We start from the raw sequence: 23,032 nt of genomic DNA, 5'->3' as shown, positions 1-23,032 counted from the left end.
GCTTCTTATTCAAATTTTCCGTTCCATCTTACACAGTGCAGCAGTTATATTGTGCCACATTTAGGCACCAGAATGTAACTACTGCAGCATTTAAGGTGGAATGGAAACTTTGCTGGCACCAGAATTCCTACTGCACCATTTAAGGTGGGATGGAACTTTCAAAACAGGCAGTTTTAGATTCAACACAGACATTTAAGACTTCTAGAAGATATTACATGTTTTACTTGAAGCTTTGAACAGATGTATTAATATATCGCTGTTGTCGGAAGAAAACCTCGTATCCCCATTTCTGACAATTTTTGGTTTTTGACATCATTTGAAAATGTCTGCTGTCCTTTACACTGTATGTAAATGTCATGATGAATGGACTAAAAGAAATGATCTAAAATGTCTTGGAAAAAACGTCTGGTTCCATTGACTTACATTAAAAGTAAAGTATGTTTTTTCCTTTTCTTTCCTTCTGTAAGGTTACCATTTTGGAGATACAAGGTTTTCTTCTGACAACAGCGCTATGTACCTATGTATTGTTTCACAGCAGCTCTTTTAATAGTGAGGTTTGGTAAAGAGCTACAGATGTTTTCCATTTCTAACAATTCATTGATTAAGCTGCCGCTCATATTCACAGTCATTGATGTATTTAGGACCTCCGGGAGGCTTACAGTGATGTTTTCTCTATCAAAACTGGTCGAACTCACTGTGACTAGTTGATTCTTTTGCCATTTTGCCATTATACTGATGGTTAATCTAACACATTAGGACTTCTTTAGTTCTCTAGTTTTTTGCAATTGTTCTATTTTACGGTGTAGATACATCACTGACTGAATATTAGCCATAGCCTAGCTAGCTATCACTATATAGTTTTGTAGCTATTAGGAAGGACAGAAACAGCAAACTTTATTGGAAGACAAAAATACAAGGTAAAACCTATGATAATGTCTGCTTTAAGCTTCAAATACAATGTATATGTCTTTTAATGTTTGTTTAATCTAAAATGGCGAAAAAGTGTTAATGTGCATCACTGTTAGCTTAATGCTAACATACTATTAGACATGCCATAGTGACACAAGCAGTAATTAGCTGTATTGGAGGCATTTTTGTCAAGTTTTTTGACCAATTTTTTAAAATTATAGCCCAGAAGTCCTTACTTTAATAGTCATGGTTTGCCACTGAAAAATGTTCATAGTAGTTTGTTGTATAGGCATCTCCTTCAGTAGCCAGCTGCCTGTTTTACTGACTGGATTTGAGGCCAACTGCTAGTCTTTCTTTACTGCTAGCCCTACGTTTCAACTTCTAGTTGAGTATATAAAACAAATATAATTTATTAAATAGACATCATTAGCGATGGCACTTTTGAATATACAGCATGTAAAACGAAGGTATTTTTGTATGTTTAGCATGCAATGCTAATGTTTCACTGACTGGATGCTAACGATTAGCCATATATCTTTACATATAATTTTTTCCCATGTACTTATTTTATATAGGCCTATAAAATAATTCTGTTGATGAAGTACAGACATCAGGCTATGACATTCTTATATAGGCATCTACTTGAGTATATAAATCCAGTCTCTTTTACTGACTTGGTGGAATGCTAACTGCTAGCATGTGCTATTGTTTGCCACATTATCGTGTCTTGGTATAATATTCCTTTTTATTGGTTGAAGTATTTGTTCATTACTAAGGGCAAAATCATTGGCCAAAGGGCTGAACAATGTCAATGGCAGTTTTGAACACATAAGTTACCTACTTGAGTAAATAACACTAATCTGCTTTACTGACTGGACAGTTGGTGAAGGATTCCATTTTCCTGGTTGGGGCATTTGGTGAAAGGTCTGTAAAAAAAGGTCAACCTTTACAAAATCCAAAAGAAGGGAGTCTTAAAGTGCCAGTTTGCTGTGGATGGATTGGAAAAATAAGAAAATCACTATTGCATCAATATTTTCTGGGAGAAAAAAAAAACAAGACTGAGAGACGCATTCTGCAGTGATGTATTGAACATTTGGAATATTTGTATCGTTCTTTAGTACATATGAGTCAAACTGTGAAAAAAAGAAAAGATTTAATTGCTCTTTCTTTGAGTCGGCTTTTCCTGCATCTTTATTTTATATGTGTCATGATTCTAGGTGTCTAGGTGTTGATAAACTCTCAATTCTCTTCTCTTCTCTTCTCTTCTCTTCTCTTCTCTTCTCTTCTCTTCTCTTCTCTTCTCTTCTCTTCTCTTCACATCTCTTCTCTACTCTACTCTTCACATCTCTTGTCTTTTCTTCTCTACTCTTCTCTTTTCTTTTCTACTCTTCTCTTCTCTTTTCTTCTCTACTCTTCTCTTTTCTATTCTTCTCTTCTCTTCTCTTCTCTTCTCTTCTCTTCTCTTCTCTTCTCTTCTCTTCACATCTCTTCTCTACTCTACTCTTCACATCTCTTGTCTTTTCTTCTCTACTCTTCTCTTTTCTTTTCTACTCTTCTCTTCTCTTTTCTTCTCTACTCTTCTCTTTTCTTTTCTACTCTTCTCTTCTCTTTTCTTCTCTACTCTTCTCTTTTCTATTCTTCTCTTCTCTCCTCTTCTCTTCTCTTCTCTTCTCTTCTCTTCTCTTCTCTTCTCTTCTCTTCTCTATAGATCAGTAAGCAGCAGCTGCAGGTTGTAAAGGATCGTTTCCAGTCCTTTCTGAATGGAGAGACGCAGATTGTGGCAGACGAGGCATTCATCAATGCTGTCCAGAGCTACTACGAGGTGAGGGTGTTTCAAATAAATAAGCTTAACAATGCGTATATGTCTTTGTTTTTACAAAGCATGTGCCAGCTGAATTGACGCTCTATCTCAAGGCTTCTGTCTGTAAGATGAAGTACTCAATCCAGTAATAATACATGTTTTATTGTTCTCTTTTTCTAAGCATAAGCCCCTGGCATTTGGGAATTCTTAGACATTCGATTTGGCTCACCAGTTACCCTAACCAGACCCTTCATCCTATACAGGGAGCAAACACGTTCTATACACCCAAATCAGTTCAATTTTCATCTAAAATGGTGTCTTTGAAGTACTTTAATGTAGTGTCATGTTATAAAGTTCAACTTTAAGTTGGATTCAAGCCCACCTTACTTTATTATTTGTATATTGTAAACGTTTTGGCTCTCGGTCCACCGCAAACATTGTACTTTGGCCTTCCAAGACAACAAGTATGGGCACCCCTCATCCAGGGGCTTCAGGCCTCCTTCTGGACTACTGCTAGTTTGTCTTTTTAAGCCACATTGTGGACATTATCAGAGGACAGCGGTAGTTCACAGGTAGCCCACAGCGCTCAAAATGTTCAATAAAAAGATTAAATCGCATTGGCAGTAAAGGCATAACCAGAAAAGGCCAGGAAAATACCAGGCTATCACATTCTCACATTGATGCAAGGGCAGATTTAGGGTACTACTGTCTTCTCAACAGTCTTGACTGGTTTTTCATTAAGTCCTTATGCGAACCATAGAAACAGCACCGTAAAAGATGGTGTGATCAAACGTCCCCGGTTAAGGGGATTTCTGTATGTGTAATAGCTGAGACAGCTTGAAAATGAGATTGGTTTGGGTTAACTGAACCTTAAACCTAAAATCACAACTGATTCATGCAGTTTTGTAAGATTTTACCATTTATTTCAAATCTGTTTCTTTCCCAGACTTCAAGTTTTGGGTCTACAGGTCTTTCCCCATTCTAGTAGATAGGAGCCTGGTCTTCTATGACTGGAAATACCTGGCCAAAATGACCACTAGGCCTGTCAAGATTCTGAAATTTTAGCTGCTGAGTAATTGCCATGTCAATAATTGTGATTGATAATGCAATTGAGGCCACTGAGTGGGCAGTTCAGCCACTGAGTGGACAGTTTTACCTTACAGGTCATCACTGTTATATCCAAATTATATTAAAACATTTTTTACACCATTTGAAGATGTTAGCAGCCCTAGTATATATGGTCATATTCATCTAGACACAAAGGAGCACCAGTGACCATAGATTAGTTAACTAACTAAGGAAGGTCAATCTATATAATCCCAGGTCGAGTATTACCTTAAAACTAATGAGAGAAATCAGAAATTGGCATTGAGATAATAAAAAAATATGCCATCATCTAAATTAGGACAAATGCCACTAACAGCTTGTGTGAAATATTCAGGACGGCTTGATGGATTGTTCTTGTTGTATTAAAGTTGACATAGACTTACTTGAGATTAACACTCTGAATGCGATGCTCAGCTCTTTTATGATTAGATATTTAACCCCTGTAAATAAGTCAGAAATCCTGAGTGCTGAAAAAAAAAAGAATAATAATATATCAGTAATAACATAAAGTATGAAGTGGATGAAGGTGCACTTGCTCTGTCAGCTGAACCCGGGTGGCAATCCCGTCAGATGAAGACAAATTAATGAGTCTTCAGGGCCAGACAGAAGCGGCTTTTCCCATTCAATTAGTGCCCTGAGCACTCTTGCTGAATTTGCACTGGATGTTCCCCTGTGCTCAACTCATCCTCACCTTCTTATCCAGAGAGAGAGAGAGAGAGAGAGAGAGAGAGAGAGAGAGAGAGAGAGAGATTTGTAGAGATTGATTGCAAAAGAACAGAGAGACCATGATGGGGAAATAGAAGGAGACAGACAGGTAGATAGAGGGAGAGATAATGGAGAGAGGGAACATATATTGGAGTCAAGTACTACTTAACTTTGAGCCAGAGCAAACTGAAGAAAATAATATACCTGAGTTAGAGTCAGTTAGAATGAAATTTGTGCAGTTAAAGTCAGCCTCTGTTTTGATTCTGTCTCAGGGGCTGGCCTAGAGGAGACATTTCCACTGACTGCCTGACTGACTGAGTTGCTGTCCCCATTCTAGTAGATTGAAGCCTGGTCTTTTAAGGCTGAAAATAATTGGCCAAGATGACCACTGGATCTGTCAAGATTATGAAATTTTATCTGAGGAATAGTTGTCATGTCAATAATTGTGATTAATTATGCAATTGAGGCCACTGAGTGGTCAGTTTTAGCCACTGTAAAAAAGTCATAAACTTAGTCTCTGTTATGATTCTGTCTAGAGGGCTGGCCTAGAGGAGGCATTGTGGCTGACTGAGTGTGTGACTGAGTCACCTTTTTGAAATGTGCATGAATGGCTTGGAAGATGTATGGTGGTCTACAGAAAGCCATTGGAAATCACTGACTGAACCCCACCCGCCCCCACCCCACCAAAAAAAAAAAAAGCCAGCATGATGTTTTCCTGTATCCCATACAGATTTCAGCTGATGCATGTGGCCAGATATGGGGGTACACTGAATATTTTATAATAGCTTTGAAGGTGGCCTTTATGGACTCTGTTCATTTTATAATAGAGGTATAAGCCACTCAAAGCTATGCATTTTAGATTTATAAATTATGGTATACAACTTGTTCAATACACGCTCATTAGACGGACTGTAAGGAAGGACTTTTTGTGGCTTCATTGCGTACAGTTCCCTGCTAAAGCCTGAGTAGACTGATAAATCAATGTGAGGAGCCAGTTATGTATCCCAAGCCCGTTTGAGGGATGATGAAACAAAACAGCCTCCTGAGTAGTGGGCATGTTTGCAAGTACTGGCATATGACAAAATGTTTGTTTGCTCTGTTTGTGAGACAGGCAGCGGTGCTGCTCAGGCAAATGTGGGAGCAGCAGTGGTCTAAATAAGGCGATGAGAGCAAAAATAAAGAGAATTTTGGAACTTTTAATTTTAAATAATGACCAGATATATAATATATATTATTATTATTATTACAGATATATTAACAGAATTACATAAAGAACATGCAAACCAGGGAGGAACAACAGAGTGTTTCCCTAACTTAGACTAATCCTCATAGTGTTCTCCAAATACTACTAATCAAGATGTATTCTACATGTATTCTAAATATAATGAATACTTTACTGAATATACTTAAGTTTTGCTCAGGTTAAAGTAGGCACATTTGTGAGTGATAAACAGCGTCAGTGTTGTTCTTGCACAGCAAGAAAGAGCTTGAAAGGAGGAGTGAAAGAGTAGAAAAAATGTAGAACATGGTTCTGAATGTAGAACACCCATTCATCTTTGTCCATGCTTGGACAGAGGTTACAGCTGCTACTTGCCTGCAGTGTGAGCTGCCGCTGATTTGGAGCAAAGTGTTTTAGTGAGTATCACAACAAGGCTTCAACAAGTTTCAGCTGATATAAAGCCAGCGCCCCGGTGGGCAAGTTATTAACCTGCCACAGCCAGGTTGAGAAATGGCCTTGCCTTGGCCTTAACACTGGACATGGAAAAAAAGCCTGAGATTGAAATAGCATTAAGTCTGGAATTATTTCATCGTGTATGTAACCATTGTAACCAAATGTAACCAATTACTTAATACATGTAGTACATCTTGAGTCATCATGAATATGCATATGAAAGTGCCATGTACCATACATTCTTTATGTCATGTTGTAATTAAGGTACCAATATCAGCTAAAATCAAAAAATGAATAGTGAGTCATCACCTCAAACAATAAGAGTGTGTTAAGATATACATTGACCATTACTAAAGCCTTATTTCTTCATGGGTACATGATGTCTGAGGATTTTATGATAAAATCATTGATGAAAGTAATTTCCTGAGCAGTCTGCTTTTATTTTTAATCTGAAGTGCCTTTGTCTAATATTTTAGCAGGCATCACCTCACAAACCTTTCAAAGATAATTAAAACTTACTTATCTCTAATAATGACTTGTTTAAAATGTGGTTCTAGCCACAACCTAACTCGCTGTGATATAACCCACTACCTGTGACCTAACCTGCTAGCCATGAGCTAACTTGTAGGCCACCAAAACTGCCCCATCAGATAAACAGGATAAAGATAATCTATCTACCCATCCTACTTTACCTACCCACCTACTTTGTCTCCCTCTCTCTAACAATCTTGTGTTAAAGAATGACGCAAACTGCACTGTTTCTTCCCATTGTTGCACACTCTGGGATAGGAAGGGACACTGCTTCCTTCCTATTGTAAAAAAGCAGACTGCATCTACAGTGACAGCTGAGACACAGTGGAAAAAAGGGACCAGATACAACTTGCTCACATCTTGGAACTTGTTCAACCCAAGCTTTGTTCAGTCACACTAATCCATTTTAGCCATATTAGGCTAATATATACAGATTAACTTATACTAACTTAATATGTTTGACATTGAGCCTTTACAGGAAACCTGAAAATGTTTCCTTACATTATCTAACTTACATCATAAGACCTAACTTCAAATTTCTAGCCTAAATGAAATATAGGGAGTGAACAGGATAGCAGAAATGGTCACATCAGCCTGTATATAATTTACCATTTCATTTAATGTGATTGCATTGATTGTGTCTGTGAACAAAGACTGTGAAAGAGTCTTGATAAGTTAGGTTTCATAAGCTATTGTTAACATTTAAAAGCATATATCATGATGTATCGTCATGGGTAACACTTATGCCTTCTATAGGCAACTTTAACTCCATAGACTGGGATTCAATCCCAGCACCCTACACTATACCGACAAGAGTCCTTGGGCAAGACTCCTAACAATACCTTCACCTACCTGTATAAAATGATGAAGTTGTAAGTCGTTCTGGATTAGCTTGGACACTGTTGGCTCTCTGTGTGTGTTGAGCTGCTATTGAGCAATGAGGTGTGAAGGGAAGGGATGAGAAGACAAGTGCTAGGATAAAACAGACAGCACATCTGCAGCTTTCTTTGCATCTAAAAGTCATGTAAAATGTTTTATTGAAAACCAGTCTTTTGGCTTCATTTGGCTGCTTCATTTTTAAGGCTGAACAGACGGTCTGTTTTTCAACAAGGCTACATATGCTTCAAGGTCCAAATATTCAGAAACTTAGAAAACCATATGGATAATTCCATCACAAACACAATCTCAACTGATATATGTACACCTTTGCTCCAAACTGGAGGTACCAGTTAACCTCCATAGGACTAAAACATTGACAAAAAACTGCCATTGCTGTTCTCAGGTGTTCCTGAAGAGCGACCGCGTGTCTCGAATGGTCCAGAGTGGCGGCTGCTCAGCCAACGACTCTCGTGAGGTCTTCAAGAAACATATTGAGAAGCGTGTGCGCAGTCTGCCCGAGATCGACGGCCTGAGCAAGGAGACTGTGCTCAGCTCCTGGATGGCCAAGTTCGACACCATCTACCGAGGCGAGGAGGACCCACGCAAGCATCAGCAGAGGATGACAGCTAGCGCCGCCTCTGAACTCATCCTCAGCAAGGACCAACTTTACGAAATGTTCCAGCAGATTCTTGGCATCAAGAAGTTTGAACATCAGCTGCTCTACAATGCTTGCCAGGTACGCCTCGCTGAGAAGTATGCTGCTGCTTTTAGGCTGGACTAGCTAGACGCAGGTTAAGGCCATGTTTACATGTAATAAAGCAAAAAAATGAATATACACAGTTTTCTTCTTGCCCCAAGTGCAGTTAATCAGCAAAGACATGTTTGGTGTCTGATGTTTGCTTCTTTAGCTTTTCACTGGAGATATGAGGCTAATGAGGCTCAGAAACAGAAAGTCACTATTTAGTGCAAAGTGCATGCCTAAATCAACACTTACCTCAATATATACCTCAAACCACGCTATGTTATTAAATAATCTCAAAAAGACTTGGTTTTTTTTTGTTCTTTTGTTTCTCTGATCGTATGACATACTGTTATCTATAAAAATGGACAAATGTACATTGCATAGCTAAAAACAGTAGTATCAGCCATCTTGAAGCCTGATTTTTGTTTGTACTGTAATCCTGGAGACTACAGGTGAATTTGTTTTACATTTCCAGCTAATTCAACCACTGAGATGTAAACAAAGTTATTGAGAGGGGTTTAACCATTTCATCATTATATAGAAACTTGCCCACTCAGATTTCTGAGTGGTGATAGGAACCAGGCATTATGATGTCTACAGCACTACAGCACAAATATAGCCATTTTATTTGCATCAAGCAAATAAAAAAAGAGTATTTAGTAGAGATTTATAGTTTATAGTTATTAGCTGAAGTATTAGCTAAGGGCATTGCATTGTACAAAAGTAAACCTTGCTAAAAACCTTCAAGATTCAGCACAGCTTCAAATAGCAAGTCTTTCATTATAGGACGACCTTCAGTCTGATGGACAGAACTGAAACACTACACACAATAAATGTGTTTAAGGGAAAGAGGTAAATGGTTGGTTAGTTTGTAGTTCACATGGCACATATGCTAGCTGGGTAGCCCAATAGCTAACCCAGCTAATCTATAGCTAATCTATAGCTACTAGCTAATCTGTTTTAGACACATCCAGTTCCGTCCATTAGTTAGGACCTCCCCCAGTCACATGATACCACCAGCACTAGGAGGGCGAAAGCTAGCATAGGCTTCCTCTAGACCTGTGACATTGGCTAGCGTCGTGTTAAATGATCGGGGAGAGGGAGAGAGCGAGGCCAGTTGTGCTCTCTTAGACTTTTTGTCACAGATGGCTGGTGATTCACCAGGATCTCCTGATCACAGGTCCAATGCTTAGACAGTGTCTTTAGATAGATTAGCTTGTAACATCAGCTCTAATATGTAATATTTATATTGGTAAGACAATGATAAATCAAAAAATAAAGTTTTCCGATACCACCAGCACTTTTTAAGCCAAAGCCGTGTGAGGCAACCTATTTATAACAACAATAGCTTTTTGTGAGATATCTTTTAAGGGCATTAAACGCTTTGGACGTCTGGTTCCTATCACTGAACCACTCAGAATGACTTTAAACAATTACAATTATGCAAAAACAAAACAAACAAAACAAATCCATGGAATTCACCTTTCATCTTAGATTAGTTACACTTTCCTGAACCCAGATTAAGCCTAAGCCTAGACTCCCCGTGATTTTTGATGGTGAAACCATCCAACCATTAACACTGCAGTTCCAAGGCCAAGTTTAATCCATGTGTAAGAACATATTGTCTCCATAGACCCACATCTAGTATTACATTTCTGAGTTACTGAAACTGTGACCTTTAAAACCATGACTCAAGAAAATCTTCTTTAACTGCCTGTTACGTGATGTACCATTGTTTTAACACATGCCTACACAAATCAGACTTCATTCCACAAAGCAAGAGTGAAACAAGAGTTCTCTGAGCTTTAGTTATCCAGTTCCAAGAAAGGCTCAACAAGAGACACACCTGTCTAGTGCCACAGTCGAAGAACAATGCATTTTTTACACATGTACACTAGGCTGCTGTAATAATATACGGCCGTGTCTTTCACTACTTTTCCTCCCTGGAGGTCTTTCACAATAAGTTTCCATATTTCATAACACTCTTCTCACTAAAGTGAACCGACATGTCACTATGTGCTGCAGAAACAAACTTCTAATGCCAGCAGCGGTGTATCAATAATCTAAGCATCTGCTCATGTATGTGGAACACATGGTGCTACTTCTCTGGAACCCACAGCTTTTCAAAAAAAGTTTCCTAAGAGATTTCAGGCTGCTTACATAAGATGTTCAGCAGTTTGTTGTATAAATGTCACATCACTGTTTTCAATAATATATAAGTAATTTTGATGCAGACATGTATACAATTTTTTAGTATATAAGGGACTATTTCTGCATGATTCAATTGTTGAAACACAGATTTCTTCATAGTGGTGGTGATACGAATCAAGGGTAATGATGTCTGATGCAAATAGCCATTTTATTTACTATCCAAAATGACCACTGATCCTACACTTGTCTTCTGAGTTCTTATATGTAATGTCCGTGCTGGCCAAATAGCAGTAAATGTGAAAAAAAATGTTTTCTTTGGGGACTATTTTCCCTTACAGTGCCCTGTATGTCCTTCTCCACCATGAATGGGTTTAAACGGGGAAACTGCTTTAAACAGTTTGTTATCATTGAAATGCTGTTTGTCATTTAACATCTTGCTTTAATATTCAAAAAAGGACCTTTTATGTCTGATATTTAAATCTACATCATAAAAGTTGCACTATTATGGAAAAAAGTAACAAAAATGATTATCATGATAAGTAATTCCAAACTATAATGATACGTTATTGGAAATGCCAAATGTTCTTATAACAGACTGTACAATGACATCTGCAACAAAACGGAACCACGTCCAGGCACCTGCATGATGGGGGTGTTCAATACATGCGGTAGGATAGATGACACGAGTGGGTAGTGAGTGGGGTTCTGAATAATACAGGGAAATTATAGAGGAGAGAAAGAAAGAGATTGATTAAAGAGACAACGAGACAGAGAAAGAGGCTGGGGGTCGGGATCAAACCTGGTTGGCGATTCTACAAATGGATCAGAGTTAATTATCAGCTGTTTAGTTTGTCTTTTGTTCTTACTGATGTTCCCATATGGAATATGATGGATCGGATATTGGAGAAAAAGAAAGAGTCTGGTCCGATTCTATAACAAAGCTAGACTAAAGTAGCAGAATTGCAACATAATGTAACACAAAGTGAAGTAGGTCATATGGTGGCAATAGTAGCCTAGTTTTAAGATACGTATCTTGCTAGACTGATAATTACTTTATTTTAAATTGCACATTTGTGATATTTCTGCTTTTAAAGAAAATAAAAACACTTTTTCTTGCTTCTTGGGTAGTTTTGGATCTGGACAGATATCAGTTCATACTGTAGATGGCATGAAATCACATTTTCTGATCTGATACTGATACTGAAACTTTTAAATAACCTTTGTAAAATGAAGATTTAAATGATTATGAAAAGTGGGCTATCATGCTCAAACTCCTTCAATCTTCTACTACCCCACAGGAAGACAAATATAACAATATATGACAAAAATATGCAAACTTTGAAAAACTAGTTTACATTTTAATTAATAATAATCACAAAAAATACTTAATCGTCCAAGAAATATAGTTCCTCTGGTTGCCAAGCAACTCAGCGCCCTGTCAATGCATATTACTGTCACTTCATAAATATTTTACATTGATGTCATGTAATAATGAACATATCACAATATTGTACTGTTTGATTCAAAAACATTCAGCTTGTAAGTAGTTTTTGCTCACTAAATTAAAACTGAAATGATAATGCTAATTTCCACAGTTTTCGGCACTTATATGTGTTTTCCTGTGTTGTATTAGCATCAAATTAACGGTACCACATATTAATTTACGTAGAGTACATGACTTTCAAAGTCTTAACAAATTATAAAAAGACTGGACATCTCACAGATTTTTTGGGCATCTAAAATATAGCCGATTGCACAATAAAGGATTAGGGCTCACACACTACTCAGCTTTTAAGCTGCTGTTGCACCGAACAGAACTCACTGAACTCACGAGAACTCACACTTTCTCACATTAATAGGAGATGCAAATGAACAAAGGTGCAGCTGCTCGCTGCTGCTGTTTTCTCTGTCATTTGAGCGGACACAGTAAAGAAGCAGCAGGTAAACATGTTTAAGTGAGGATTTAAAAATGTGACCAGTGTGGCATTTTTAGAGTTTTAAGTTTACATGAACTTGATTGCGCTAATTAAAAAGGTTCTTTGTTTATTTGCTGTATTTTCTTCTTTTGCACTCTACGTTTTCATTGGCTGTTGCAGGAGTCTGTTCAAATTGAGACATTTACACAAAGATTTCCACAAAGTTTACACTACTAGATTATGCCTAGAGTTGGGTCAAAAAATAATCTGACTGGTCTAAAACACAATTGGAAGTCAAAAATCTGCCAACCAGCACAGACTCAGCCAGACTGAGAACCGGGGCTGAAGTCATGTAATGCAACCTCAGCTTTAAGGCAGATCTAACCAAAACATGGACATTTGAAGACTTTCAAGCAAAATGTAACACATGTATATTCACTGGTCATTTTGGATGGAAAATGAAATTTCACATCAAACAGCACTCAATGACTTTGTTTACATCTCAACCATGTGATTATGTAGAAATTGTGAAAAAATTGGTTGAATTCTTCTTAAACAGAGGAGCAGTTTAGACTGTAAGCTGTCTTTTAGTCTGTTTAGTGTACTTTCTTCTAGCCTGGCTTGTCAGCCCCTTAATATGAGCAAAACTGGGTTCTTCATCTGTCAGTACACTCCATGCAAACAACATAGCAATCCATTCACAGCACAGTGCTTTTCAGTGACTCTGGTAAAGCAAAAAAGGCTGACATGTATGACACTCAAACATTGATTCTTCCACATTTAGGCCATGATCTGTGCCACAGCACCACAGAATAAGGCCCGTTGGCATGGTAGCCAGAGCAACCACTTAACTACAGGACTATTAGAGTCCCAATAGCTCTGAATACCCTACTATTAAACCGTACTTACTTAAGCATTAACAAAGCCCCCCCACACCTATTTGCACTCCAGTGACAGCCCAGGTTTTGTCATCGTACAATGGATATGACTAACCTTCTGTGGACTTTGAACTGGGCAGAGCATGAATAAGCCGATCATATTTTCCAACCTGCATATGTCTATTAAAGAGAGGTCTGGAAGGCTTTCTAAAGAAAGCATGGGAGACTTCCCCTGAACAGCATGAGCACTTCTGCATTCCCATTGGCCGTTGATGAGCATGTGCCGTGTATGATTGTTTCTCAATTAGCCTGTGAACGAACCCCCACTCCTCTATTTGGATGGTAATAACCCAGTCGCCGTGGCAACAGAAGATAGGCCGGCTGAGCGTCAGATCAACACCTGCAGAACCACCACAGACCAGCAGCTTTAGCAGCCCCCAACACACACTCACACACACCACACAGATGCTCATATGCATATACAGAGCAGAAGTCAGAGACCACCCTTTGTTTAAAACTGGCAGTTCATTTTCAGGGGATATTTCTGAGGAGTTTACAAATAATCCACTTGCATTTGGAAGGAGAACATCAAAGGCAACTAAGAACCATGCAAGGCCTGGTAGACCACCAAACAGTCATCATCTGATAAACAGTACTTGAAGCTTTCGTCTTTGAATGAGAGGAGATAATCAGGCTCCACTTTTATCTCAGATGTGGAAAAACCCACTGTCCATGGTACACAAGTCAAGTCAACGCTAAGTGAAAGAATGTGTAGCTGTCAAGTAGCTCATTACTGAAAAAAGAAATAAATTAAACAGAAAAAATGTGCAAATCTACAAAGAAGCTACTGATTTTCTCACAACATCGGACTGACCAGACCTCAACATCTCTGAAGGTCTTTGGAATAACTCGGATAGTTCAAAGTGCCAAACCAACTTCTAAGACTGAACTTCACACGTGTGGAAAAATATCTCTCCAGTCCCTCCAGTTTCCTCCCACAGTCCAAAGACATGCTGTCAGGCCAGTTGAAGATGCTAATTTGCCCCTTATCCAGAAGGATATGCATCTTGGAAAATGGATGGATGGATGGATGGATGGACGGATGGGTGAAAGCAAGCCTCCCAAAAAGAATGGAAGCTGTACTAAAGGCACAGTACTGAAAAAAGATATTTTATTTACAGATCGAGGCTTCTATGTTATTTTCTATGTTTTTTTTCTTTTTCCTGGCACAGAAAAAAATAATCACTGGAAAATAAGTAAATGAAGGGTTGCTGTACTGTACTGTGCAAAATGCAACTAAATTTGCATCGGCGTCATCTGCTAGAACAAACAATACATTGTTAGAAATAAAGGTTCTGTGCAGGTACATTTTTCATTCATCAAGGTAAAAACAGTGTAAATGTTCCCTTGAAGGTACAACAGTGGGTTTAAGGTCCAATTGTGTACATTAAATAAGTTTTTCCAAGGTGAAAAGTACATGTTGGTACCTTTTCATAACCTGATGTTTTAAAACAGAACAATTAGAAAAAGCCTGGAGATGAGACAGGGTGTGTGGAGTCAATACAACTTCATATAATTTCAATTTTCAATGGATTATGGTACAGTTACTATGTTTCCTGTCTAAAGGCACAAAGATGTATCCTTGAGGGAACCACCCCAGTGACAGTTTTGTACCTTTAATTCTGACACACTCTCACTACAGGGAACTTTAATATGACATTAATCTGCATATTGTAGTGCACAGCTTCAGTTTATTTGAGTTATACTGGACAAAAAACACAAAATGTAAAATGTGCCATACTTTTTGCACATTTCATGCTTTATTTTTCCCCCCATATATTCCACAAACTTGCCTTAATAAAATATGCAGGAGTGTGTTCTCTTTAGAGGATCTGTACTTATTCTCAGTCAGGAAAGCAGCAAAACTTTTGATATGTCACTTTTGTCACTTTTGCACGTGACTTGAGAAAAAAAAATGAGAAAGAAAATAAATAAATAAGCTGAGACACTTGCTGGACTACAAAAAACACTGAATTAAGGACATGATGAAAGACATGGGATGCTTGCTGGACATGCTCCCATGCTCCCTCACAGGCTTCTCGCTTTCTTTTTTTTTCGGCAATTTTACACAGCAACCCTTTAGCCCTCTCTGAAAAGCCCTCTCACTGCAAGTGTATGCGTGTGTGTGTGATCCGATGTGTGCGCGTGCTAAACAGCTTTCAGTGTGTGTTTGCTGTCTCCCAGGCGGAGGGAGTTTAATCTAATATATTGACTGTTTCCTGAGGGTACGTAGGGACATAGGCTGTGGACGGCCGCTGACTGACAGGTAATTAAAACAGAGACAGAAAGTGCTAGAACACACTTCATCCCCCCGATGCTGACAAACATTGAAGCTGTGATTCATGTCCTGCCCTGTGGCTCTGATTAAAAAAAAAACACACCTTTAACTAGTAACTATCGCTCTGCTGCTTAAGAGATCTCATCACTCAAATGGACTGCTTTACCCTGGAACCGTGACTCTGTGCTGGGCTGACTGACTGTGGCTGTTTCTCTGTGGATTTCTTATTTATAAGACAGTGAGTGATATTTCTTTTCTTATTTCATGGCATGATTCGGGATCAAAAGGCCTTTTCTCTTACCTTCTGCAGAGAGAGTTACGTCGCTCTGATCATGCAGACACAGTCAGAACATCAGAACAGCAGAGCTTAGTATCATGAGACTGAGCACAGAAGGAGGCCTGTGTGCTCGTTTTTATACAATGTCAGGACTCCTATGTGTGATATATGGCGCTGTGCAAAAGTCAGAGGCCACTTTTCATGTATTCAACTTCCAACAGCTATTAAGTAAAAGTGTTTGAGCATCAGAAAATAGAAAGCATATATTTAACATAAACTTCCACAGCCCTCACAGGTAAATACAAAGATATTATCAAATTCTGCAGTGTTTAGTGCATCCACACTTCCACAGGGATATGTGTCCACACTTCTGAAGTTCAGTCTTGAAAGTTGGTGGCACTTTCAGCTTCTCACAATCCAGGTAATCCCAAACACATTCAGTGATGTTGGGTTCTGGACTAGGCTGGTCCATTGTTCTAAACACCAGCAGCTTATTTCATTGACTTGATATACTTTTTTCTTTCATTTTCTCACACTGCGCAAAAATAGTGACGGTTTCTTGACAGCTACACATCCTTTCAGACCCATAGTGTTGAGTTGTCTTCTCACAGTGGCGGACTGGACAGAAACACCTGTGGATTTTTTCAGATCTGAAGCAGCTTAATTTTCTCCTCTTGATCTCTTAAAGATGAAAACGTAGTGTTTATCTGATGGTGACAGTTTTGGGGGTCTGTCAGTTTGTGCCCGTTTGATGGAGTCCCATTTTCTCTGTATCTTGTTACTTCTCTTTCTGCAGGCCCCTAGGGGATGGTCCCCTGATGGTATGGAAATGGACAGCTCTTATATGTGTAGTTAATATAATCACATGAAATATTGTCCTTGTAACTCTTTTATCAGGATTACTAGGACACTGTCTTGTGTGAAATGCTGTTACTCCATGTGGAGCTGCTGGTAAGCAATGATGGATGAAATGGGAGGAGGGCCCTGCTGTGAAAACAATTCACACCTTTCTACATGAAGATAAAAGTTGAGATAAAATGGACAACGTCGGCCTTTTTGTATTACAAAAAATCATGTTCATCTGCTACAGTGAAAAAACAAAACACATCGAAACACAATATAAACAAACTTTTTAAAATGCTTGCCTGGTTATATGAATCACTGACATGGCATGTATTTTTTGCGCCCAGGTCCATTATTTTCCCCCAAAATAATTTAATAAATATGTGATGTATCAAATTATTCAACAATACCTCTTTTCTTTGAAAGAGGTTTCAGTGCATCCATTTAAAATTCACTTTAGATTCTTTTTTTGCCTCCAAAAGTCTTAAAAGTTTTAGTTGGTGCAACTGTCCAACCATGTATTTTTTTTTTTAATAAAAACAATAAGTCAACTTTAAAAGTACTCAGGTCTCTGAATAACATTGAATGAATAACAAATGGCAGGCAGCACAACCTAAACAAAGGACCTTTATTTTGACATGCTTTTACGAAAGCAGTGCCAGAATACTGCATCATAAAGAAGAACCCAAGTGACCTTCAAAGTAACATCAGTATCCTTTCACAAATTTAGGAAATAATGAGATTTTTGAGTCATGGTTAGAATGGTTCACTTTACCCTGTCAGTGGTATGACCTCAGAAAAAACACAAAAAAAGTGTAATTATTATAATAATGTTTATTTAGTACAAAGTCAAGTTCAAGGACAAAGGTTCCTACAGGCGTCTAAGTAGATGTCTGTTTAATTTTAAATGAGTCTGAAAAGTCAGGTGGCACAACCAGATCGGTCATAGGGTGCAACCAGACAGCAAAATGGTAACAGTTTGCTATAGGGTGCTGTTCATAAGGCTACATGACACCTACATAGGATTGTCCTTACAACTGACATAACCATACACAACTGTTTATAAATGCTTATTAAAACAGGCGTCATCTGTCATATTGGAACAAGCATTTATAAACAGTTATTTCAGTTGTCATTACAACCTTATGTAGTTGTTATGTTGCCTTATGAACAGGACTCTACAGTAAAGTATTACCCAAAGTTTCAATAACTGAAATAGGCAAGCAAAATCTTTGATAACACTAAGCATATTTATATATTCAGATATAAAAATGCACATCATGTCCTTTTTAATAAGATTTTTAAAACTTGTTTTCACATAGTAATTCAATATAATGTGGAATTTGTCCATGGGTGTCACAACTTCTGCATACGACCTATTGAGTAAAAAATGTCCCATATGCATTATACATATTGCTGCCTTCGGAACAAAACCTCATATCTCCATTTTGGCCGTTTTTCAGTTTGTGACACATTTGAAAATAACTGTTGTCCTTTACATTGTCCGTAAATTTTATGATGAATGGACCAAAAGAAACAGCCCAAAATGACCTGGAAAAAAGTTTGGTTCCACTGACTTACATTAAAAGTAAAGTTAATGTTTTTTCCTTCTCCTGTAAAGTTACCACTTTGGAGATACAAGGTTTTGTTCCGACAGCAGCGATATGTATATATGTTTAATAAAACCTAACCTAACTTTATTTTTGTGATCTTTCAGTTTAAAAAGAAATGAAACATGGCGTTTTTGGAAAAAAGCACTCTTTACAGGTCCTGACATTGTAGGTTAACACACAAACACACACACACGCACACACACACACACACACACACACACTCACACACATACACACACACACAGAAACACACACTGGGGAACAAGGCCTTTAATGATAACCCCCGCTGCTCCCAGCAGGAGTTCTCCCCTCCATGCCACGACCTCAAACACATACTGACGTCATGAAACATGGGCGCTACAGAACGTGGCCTCAGCACCCATCAAAAGACCTTCAGAGCCCATCAAAAGGGTCTAGCCAAGGTTCACGAGCTACTCTCTCTCACTCTCTGTCTCCTGCTGTATTTCTCCCATTAGCCTTGGTGTATGGGTGCGTATGGCTTTGATGAATGCATTCTGTCCAGCAATGATGACTGTGTTACAGGAGCAAATTAGATCTTGCCCATTTGTTCAGGATATGTGGCCTGGCATGGGTGTCTTTGAGTAGGAGTCATGTTTTTTTTTCCCTTTTTTTGTTTTGTTTTTTTCTGCTGGTGAATGAGATTTGTCCTGTCGACCCTGGTGGTGTACACCCCACCTTAATGAAATCATCTCAGATTGAACCTAATTGCCTTGACCACAGGAAAACATGGCAGAAACAGCAGGGTGGCATCTAGAACTCATGCCAGACCATGCACACAGGAAAAAGTGAAAGATAAACCATTTGGAAAACTGCAGAATGGAGTGGAGGGTTTGTATGTGTTTACACCGACCTTTGGTTAATCAGAAGACCCCCTGCTGGGCTGTACAATGCGACAATATTGTCGAGAATATTTGATGTATTTGAAAATGACACAATTATCAGAGTCATAGTATTATCCAAATACACCGATCAGCTATAATATTAAAACCATCACCTTGTTTCTAACAGAGTGGACAGTTACAGGACACAGTGAATCCAAACTCCATGTCTGATCCACTCGTACCAGCACAACACACACTAACACACCACCACCACATCGGTGTCACTGCAGTGCTGAGACTGATTCACTACCCAAATAATACCTGCTTTCTAGTGGTCCGGTGGGGGTCCTGGCCATTGAAGAACAGGGTGAAATGGGGCTAACAAAGAATGCAGAGAAACAGATGGACTGCCGTCTGTAACTGTAGAACTACAAAGTGCACCTATGTGGTAAATGTAGCTGATAAAATGGGCAGTGAGTGTTGAAACAAGAAACTAGTCATTTGGTCAAATCCAAGTATTCATGGGAGTTGTAGTCAATTGTTCAGTCTATTTATTGGTATTCTACATTGTGCAATATCAAGTGTAGTCACATGAGCTGTAAAGCAGGTTAAGTTCTAGTGTTTATGGTAGCTGTGGTCCATCAGGTATTATGAACATTAGAGAACAAACCGAGATGTTTGTCAACAAAGAGTCACACAATTTACAGAATGCATTTATGGAATATGCCCTGTGATGGACTGGCGACCTGTCCAGGGTGTATCCTGCCTTCCGCCTGAAGACTGCTGGGATAGGCTCCAGCACCCCCCGCGACCCTGACGGAGAAGCGGATTAGAACATGGATGGATGGATGGATGGATTTATCGAATGCTGAAAAATTGTTTAGCTCGGGGCTGTAATGCCATATTTAAAGCGAGCAATGATTTCAGAGTTTGCCTGCTGAAACTAAAGACATGGAGTCCTGAGCCTGCTGTCTTTGCTTTAGCCTTATCTTTAGCCTATTATGTAGATTTTACTGATTAAATAAAACAGGCATAGAGCACTGAAATCGTATTGTCATTCTGTAGTCAACGTTGGGCCTATACTGGGAACTACAGGTCTAAGCTGGATATCTGACAACAAGAAATAGGATTTTTGAAAAACAGTGCTGTTGCGTCCTGTGGTTAACAAATTTGATATGTATGTACATTTTTTCCAATGAATCACGAGGTTGTTAAAGCCAAATTTAGCTACAAGCTGACACTGCTGCGCAATGAATTGACATGATAAGACAGGCAACCTTGCCAAACTGCACCACACAAATCAGTAAACTTTGTCAAATGTGGTAGTTAAGAAGCTTTGGCAGTTTTAGGCTACAGTTTGAGTAGCTGGTGTTATTATATAACAATCAACACATTCACATGCATTTGAGTAATCAGATAATGGCGAAACTCCAGGTCTACATGAGTCAGTAATCACTTTTCTGCTTTGCAACCAGCCAATAAACTCACAGAAGAAGACGTGACATAAACGTAATGTAAAACTCAAACCTTTTTTGAACATTGCACCACTTTACCTGAAAATATGAACATACATCATTTAGAAAATGAAGAATATTTACGTATTTCGTTCCATCAAGCATGTATTTGGTTTCAGCATCACTCCAAAAGTGTTTTGGTACGTCTCACATGAGCTGTGTTAGAAGCTGCTTGCTTATGTCTGGTACCGCTGTCTGTTCTTGTACATGCACAGCCTGAGAAGTAAGAAAGAAATCAGAGTAAGAGTTCACAATACCTGAGACATCTGATTACTGAGCTAAAATCCAGCTCTCTTTTTTTGATTTCTTAATCAGATTTCTAAACCTTATTTGTACCTAAGAAACTGGAGTATGCAGTTTACATGACCATTTGAATAATCAGATAACTGTGGAAATCTGATTACGATTAGACTATTAAGTGCATGTAAACACACTGTAATGAAGACTAATGTTAGACATACTGTATGTCATGTCAGTGTACTATGTGCTGTTAGCAAGGATGTAATGATGCACTGTTCACACTTTGGCTTCTTAACAAGCTCGTAATTCAGAGGATACAGTGTCATTCGGTGGAGAAATGTAAATAGAACAAAACGAATCAGGCTTGGGACCTTTTTGAGCACCATGGGGCAAAGACACAGAAAAATGGTGCTTAAGTTCTAACAGCGCCCCCTTGTGGAATCTGAATTATCCAGGAGAATCTGGGTTCTCTGTACATTTCACAAAATGAATATTAAAATACAAACAATTTATATGTTGCTTCTGTTTTTTTCACAGTTAAAATGACAATTTGTTCCATTTATTGTTCCACTTTTTGGAATCATTTTATATTGCTTTTATCTCAGTAGTTTTTGCCTAAAAGTTGTTTGCAACACTTGCAAGTTGTGTAGCACAAGCGCTACATTCCCAAAAAACTTTGTGCACAGCCCTGTCTTTTGTGGTGCGTTCTCTCTGTAGTTTCTGTAACAGCAACTGAACAACAGGCTTTGGGAAACAGCCATAAAGTACAGCTGAAACACTTTGATCATAAGCATGCATGGCTGTATGCTGATGGCAGCACGGTGGCAGAGTAATAAGCAGTAATGCTTGTCACTTCTTCTCAAAAGCCACTGTGCCTCAGCTGCGTGCTTTGAAAGCTCCAGACGCACGCCTGTGTTTAGCTCTGTTGAGTGGTATTTGATGTTTGTTCTTGTGTGTGTGTGTGTGTGTGTGTGTGTGTGTGTGTGTGTGTGTGTTTGTGTGTGCGGGCTGCGCTCTTTTATTTATTTATTTTTTTATTCTGATTGAAGCTCAGGGTGTGTATGTGTGTATACAGAAAGATAAACCTTCACTCTGCCCATTAGAAACCACCATAGCACACTTTGTCTGGCCCTCTGTGGTTGTCATGGAGACAGTAAACATGCAGGGCTTTTAACCATCTTCTCTTCTTCATCAGCTGTTCTTCATATGAATACATTACAGACACAATGCACCTAATCACATGTCTCCCTCTCTCTCTTTATCTGTCTCTCATTCCATTTCTCTTTCTGTTTTCTTTCTCGTTCTCAGTCTCCATCTCTCTTTTCTCCCTTTCTCTTTATGTCTCTCACGTTCCATTTCTCTCTCTCTGTTTTCTTTCTCTTTCTCAGTCTCTATCGCTCCCTTTTCTCCCTTTCTCTTTATCTCTCTCTCACGTTCCATTTCTCTCTTTCAGTTTTTTTCTCTTTCTCAGTCTCTATCTCTCTCTTTTCTCCCTTTCTCTTTATGTCTCTCACGTTCCATTTCTCTCTCTCTGTTTTCTTTCTCTTTCTCAGTCTCTAGCGCTCCCTTTTCTCCCTTTCTCTTTATCTCTCTCTCACATTCCATTTCTCTCTTTCTGGTTTCTTTCTCTTTCTCAGTCTCCATCTCTCTTTTCTCCCTTTCTCTTTATGTCTCTCATGTTCCATTTCTCTCTCTCTGTTTTCTTTCTCTTTCTCAGTTTCTATCTCTCTCTTTTCTCCCTTTCTCTTTATCTCTCTCTCACGTTCCATTTCTCTCTTTCTGGTTTCTTTCTCTTTCTCAGTCTCTATCTCTCCCATTTCTCCCTTTCTCTTTATCTCTCTCTCACACATTCAATTTCTCTATTTCTGTTTACTTTCTCTTTCTCAGTCTCTATCTCTCCCTTTTCTCCCTCTCTTTATGTCTCCTCTCATATTCCATTTCTCTATTCCTGTTTACTTTCTCTTTCTCAGTCTCTAACTCCCTCTTTTCTCTCTCTCTCTTTATCTTTCTCTCACATTCCTAACTCTCTCTTTTCACCCTCTCGGTTTATCTGTCTCTCTTGTTCCATTTCTCT

At 38.6% G+C, this 23,032-nt stretch overlaps 1 protein-coding gene across 28 annotated transcripts in view; it reads left to right on the top strand.

Annotated features, from left to right (window-relative positions):
- cadpsa (Ca2+-dependent activator protein for secretion a) overlaps positions 1-23,032 on the top strand; it is a 192,419-nt gene that overhangs the window by 35,665 nt on the left and 133,722 nt on the right. For all 28 annotated transcript variants that reach the window (XM_037532117.1, XM_017711840.2, XM_017711831.2 and 25 more), the window contains exons 2-3: positions 2,618-2,731; positions 8,008-8,340. In XM_037532117.1, coding sequence (XP_037388014.1) covers positions 2,618-2,731; positions 8,008-8,340 — 447 coding nt within the window. The remainder of the gene's footprint in view (positions 1-2,617; positions 2,732-8,007; positions 8,341-23,032) is intronic.

The sequence above is a fragment of the Pygocentrus nattereri genome, chromosome 21 (genome assembly GCF_015220715.1).
Source record: "Pygocentrus nattereri isolate fPygNat1 chromosome 21, fPygNat1.pri, whole genome shotgun sequence".
NCBI lineage: Eukaryota > Metazoa > Chordata > Actinopteri > Characiformes > Serrasalmidae > Pygocentrus > Pygocentrus nattereri.
Note: the sequence above shows the minus strand (reverse complement) of the source record. Positions and strands in the feature narration are given on the sequence as shown.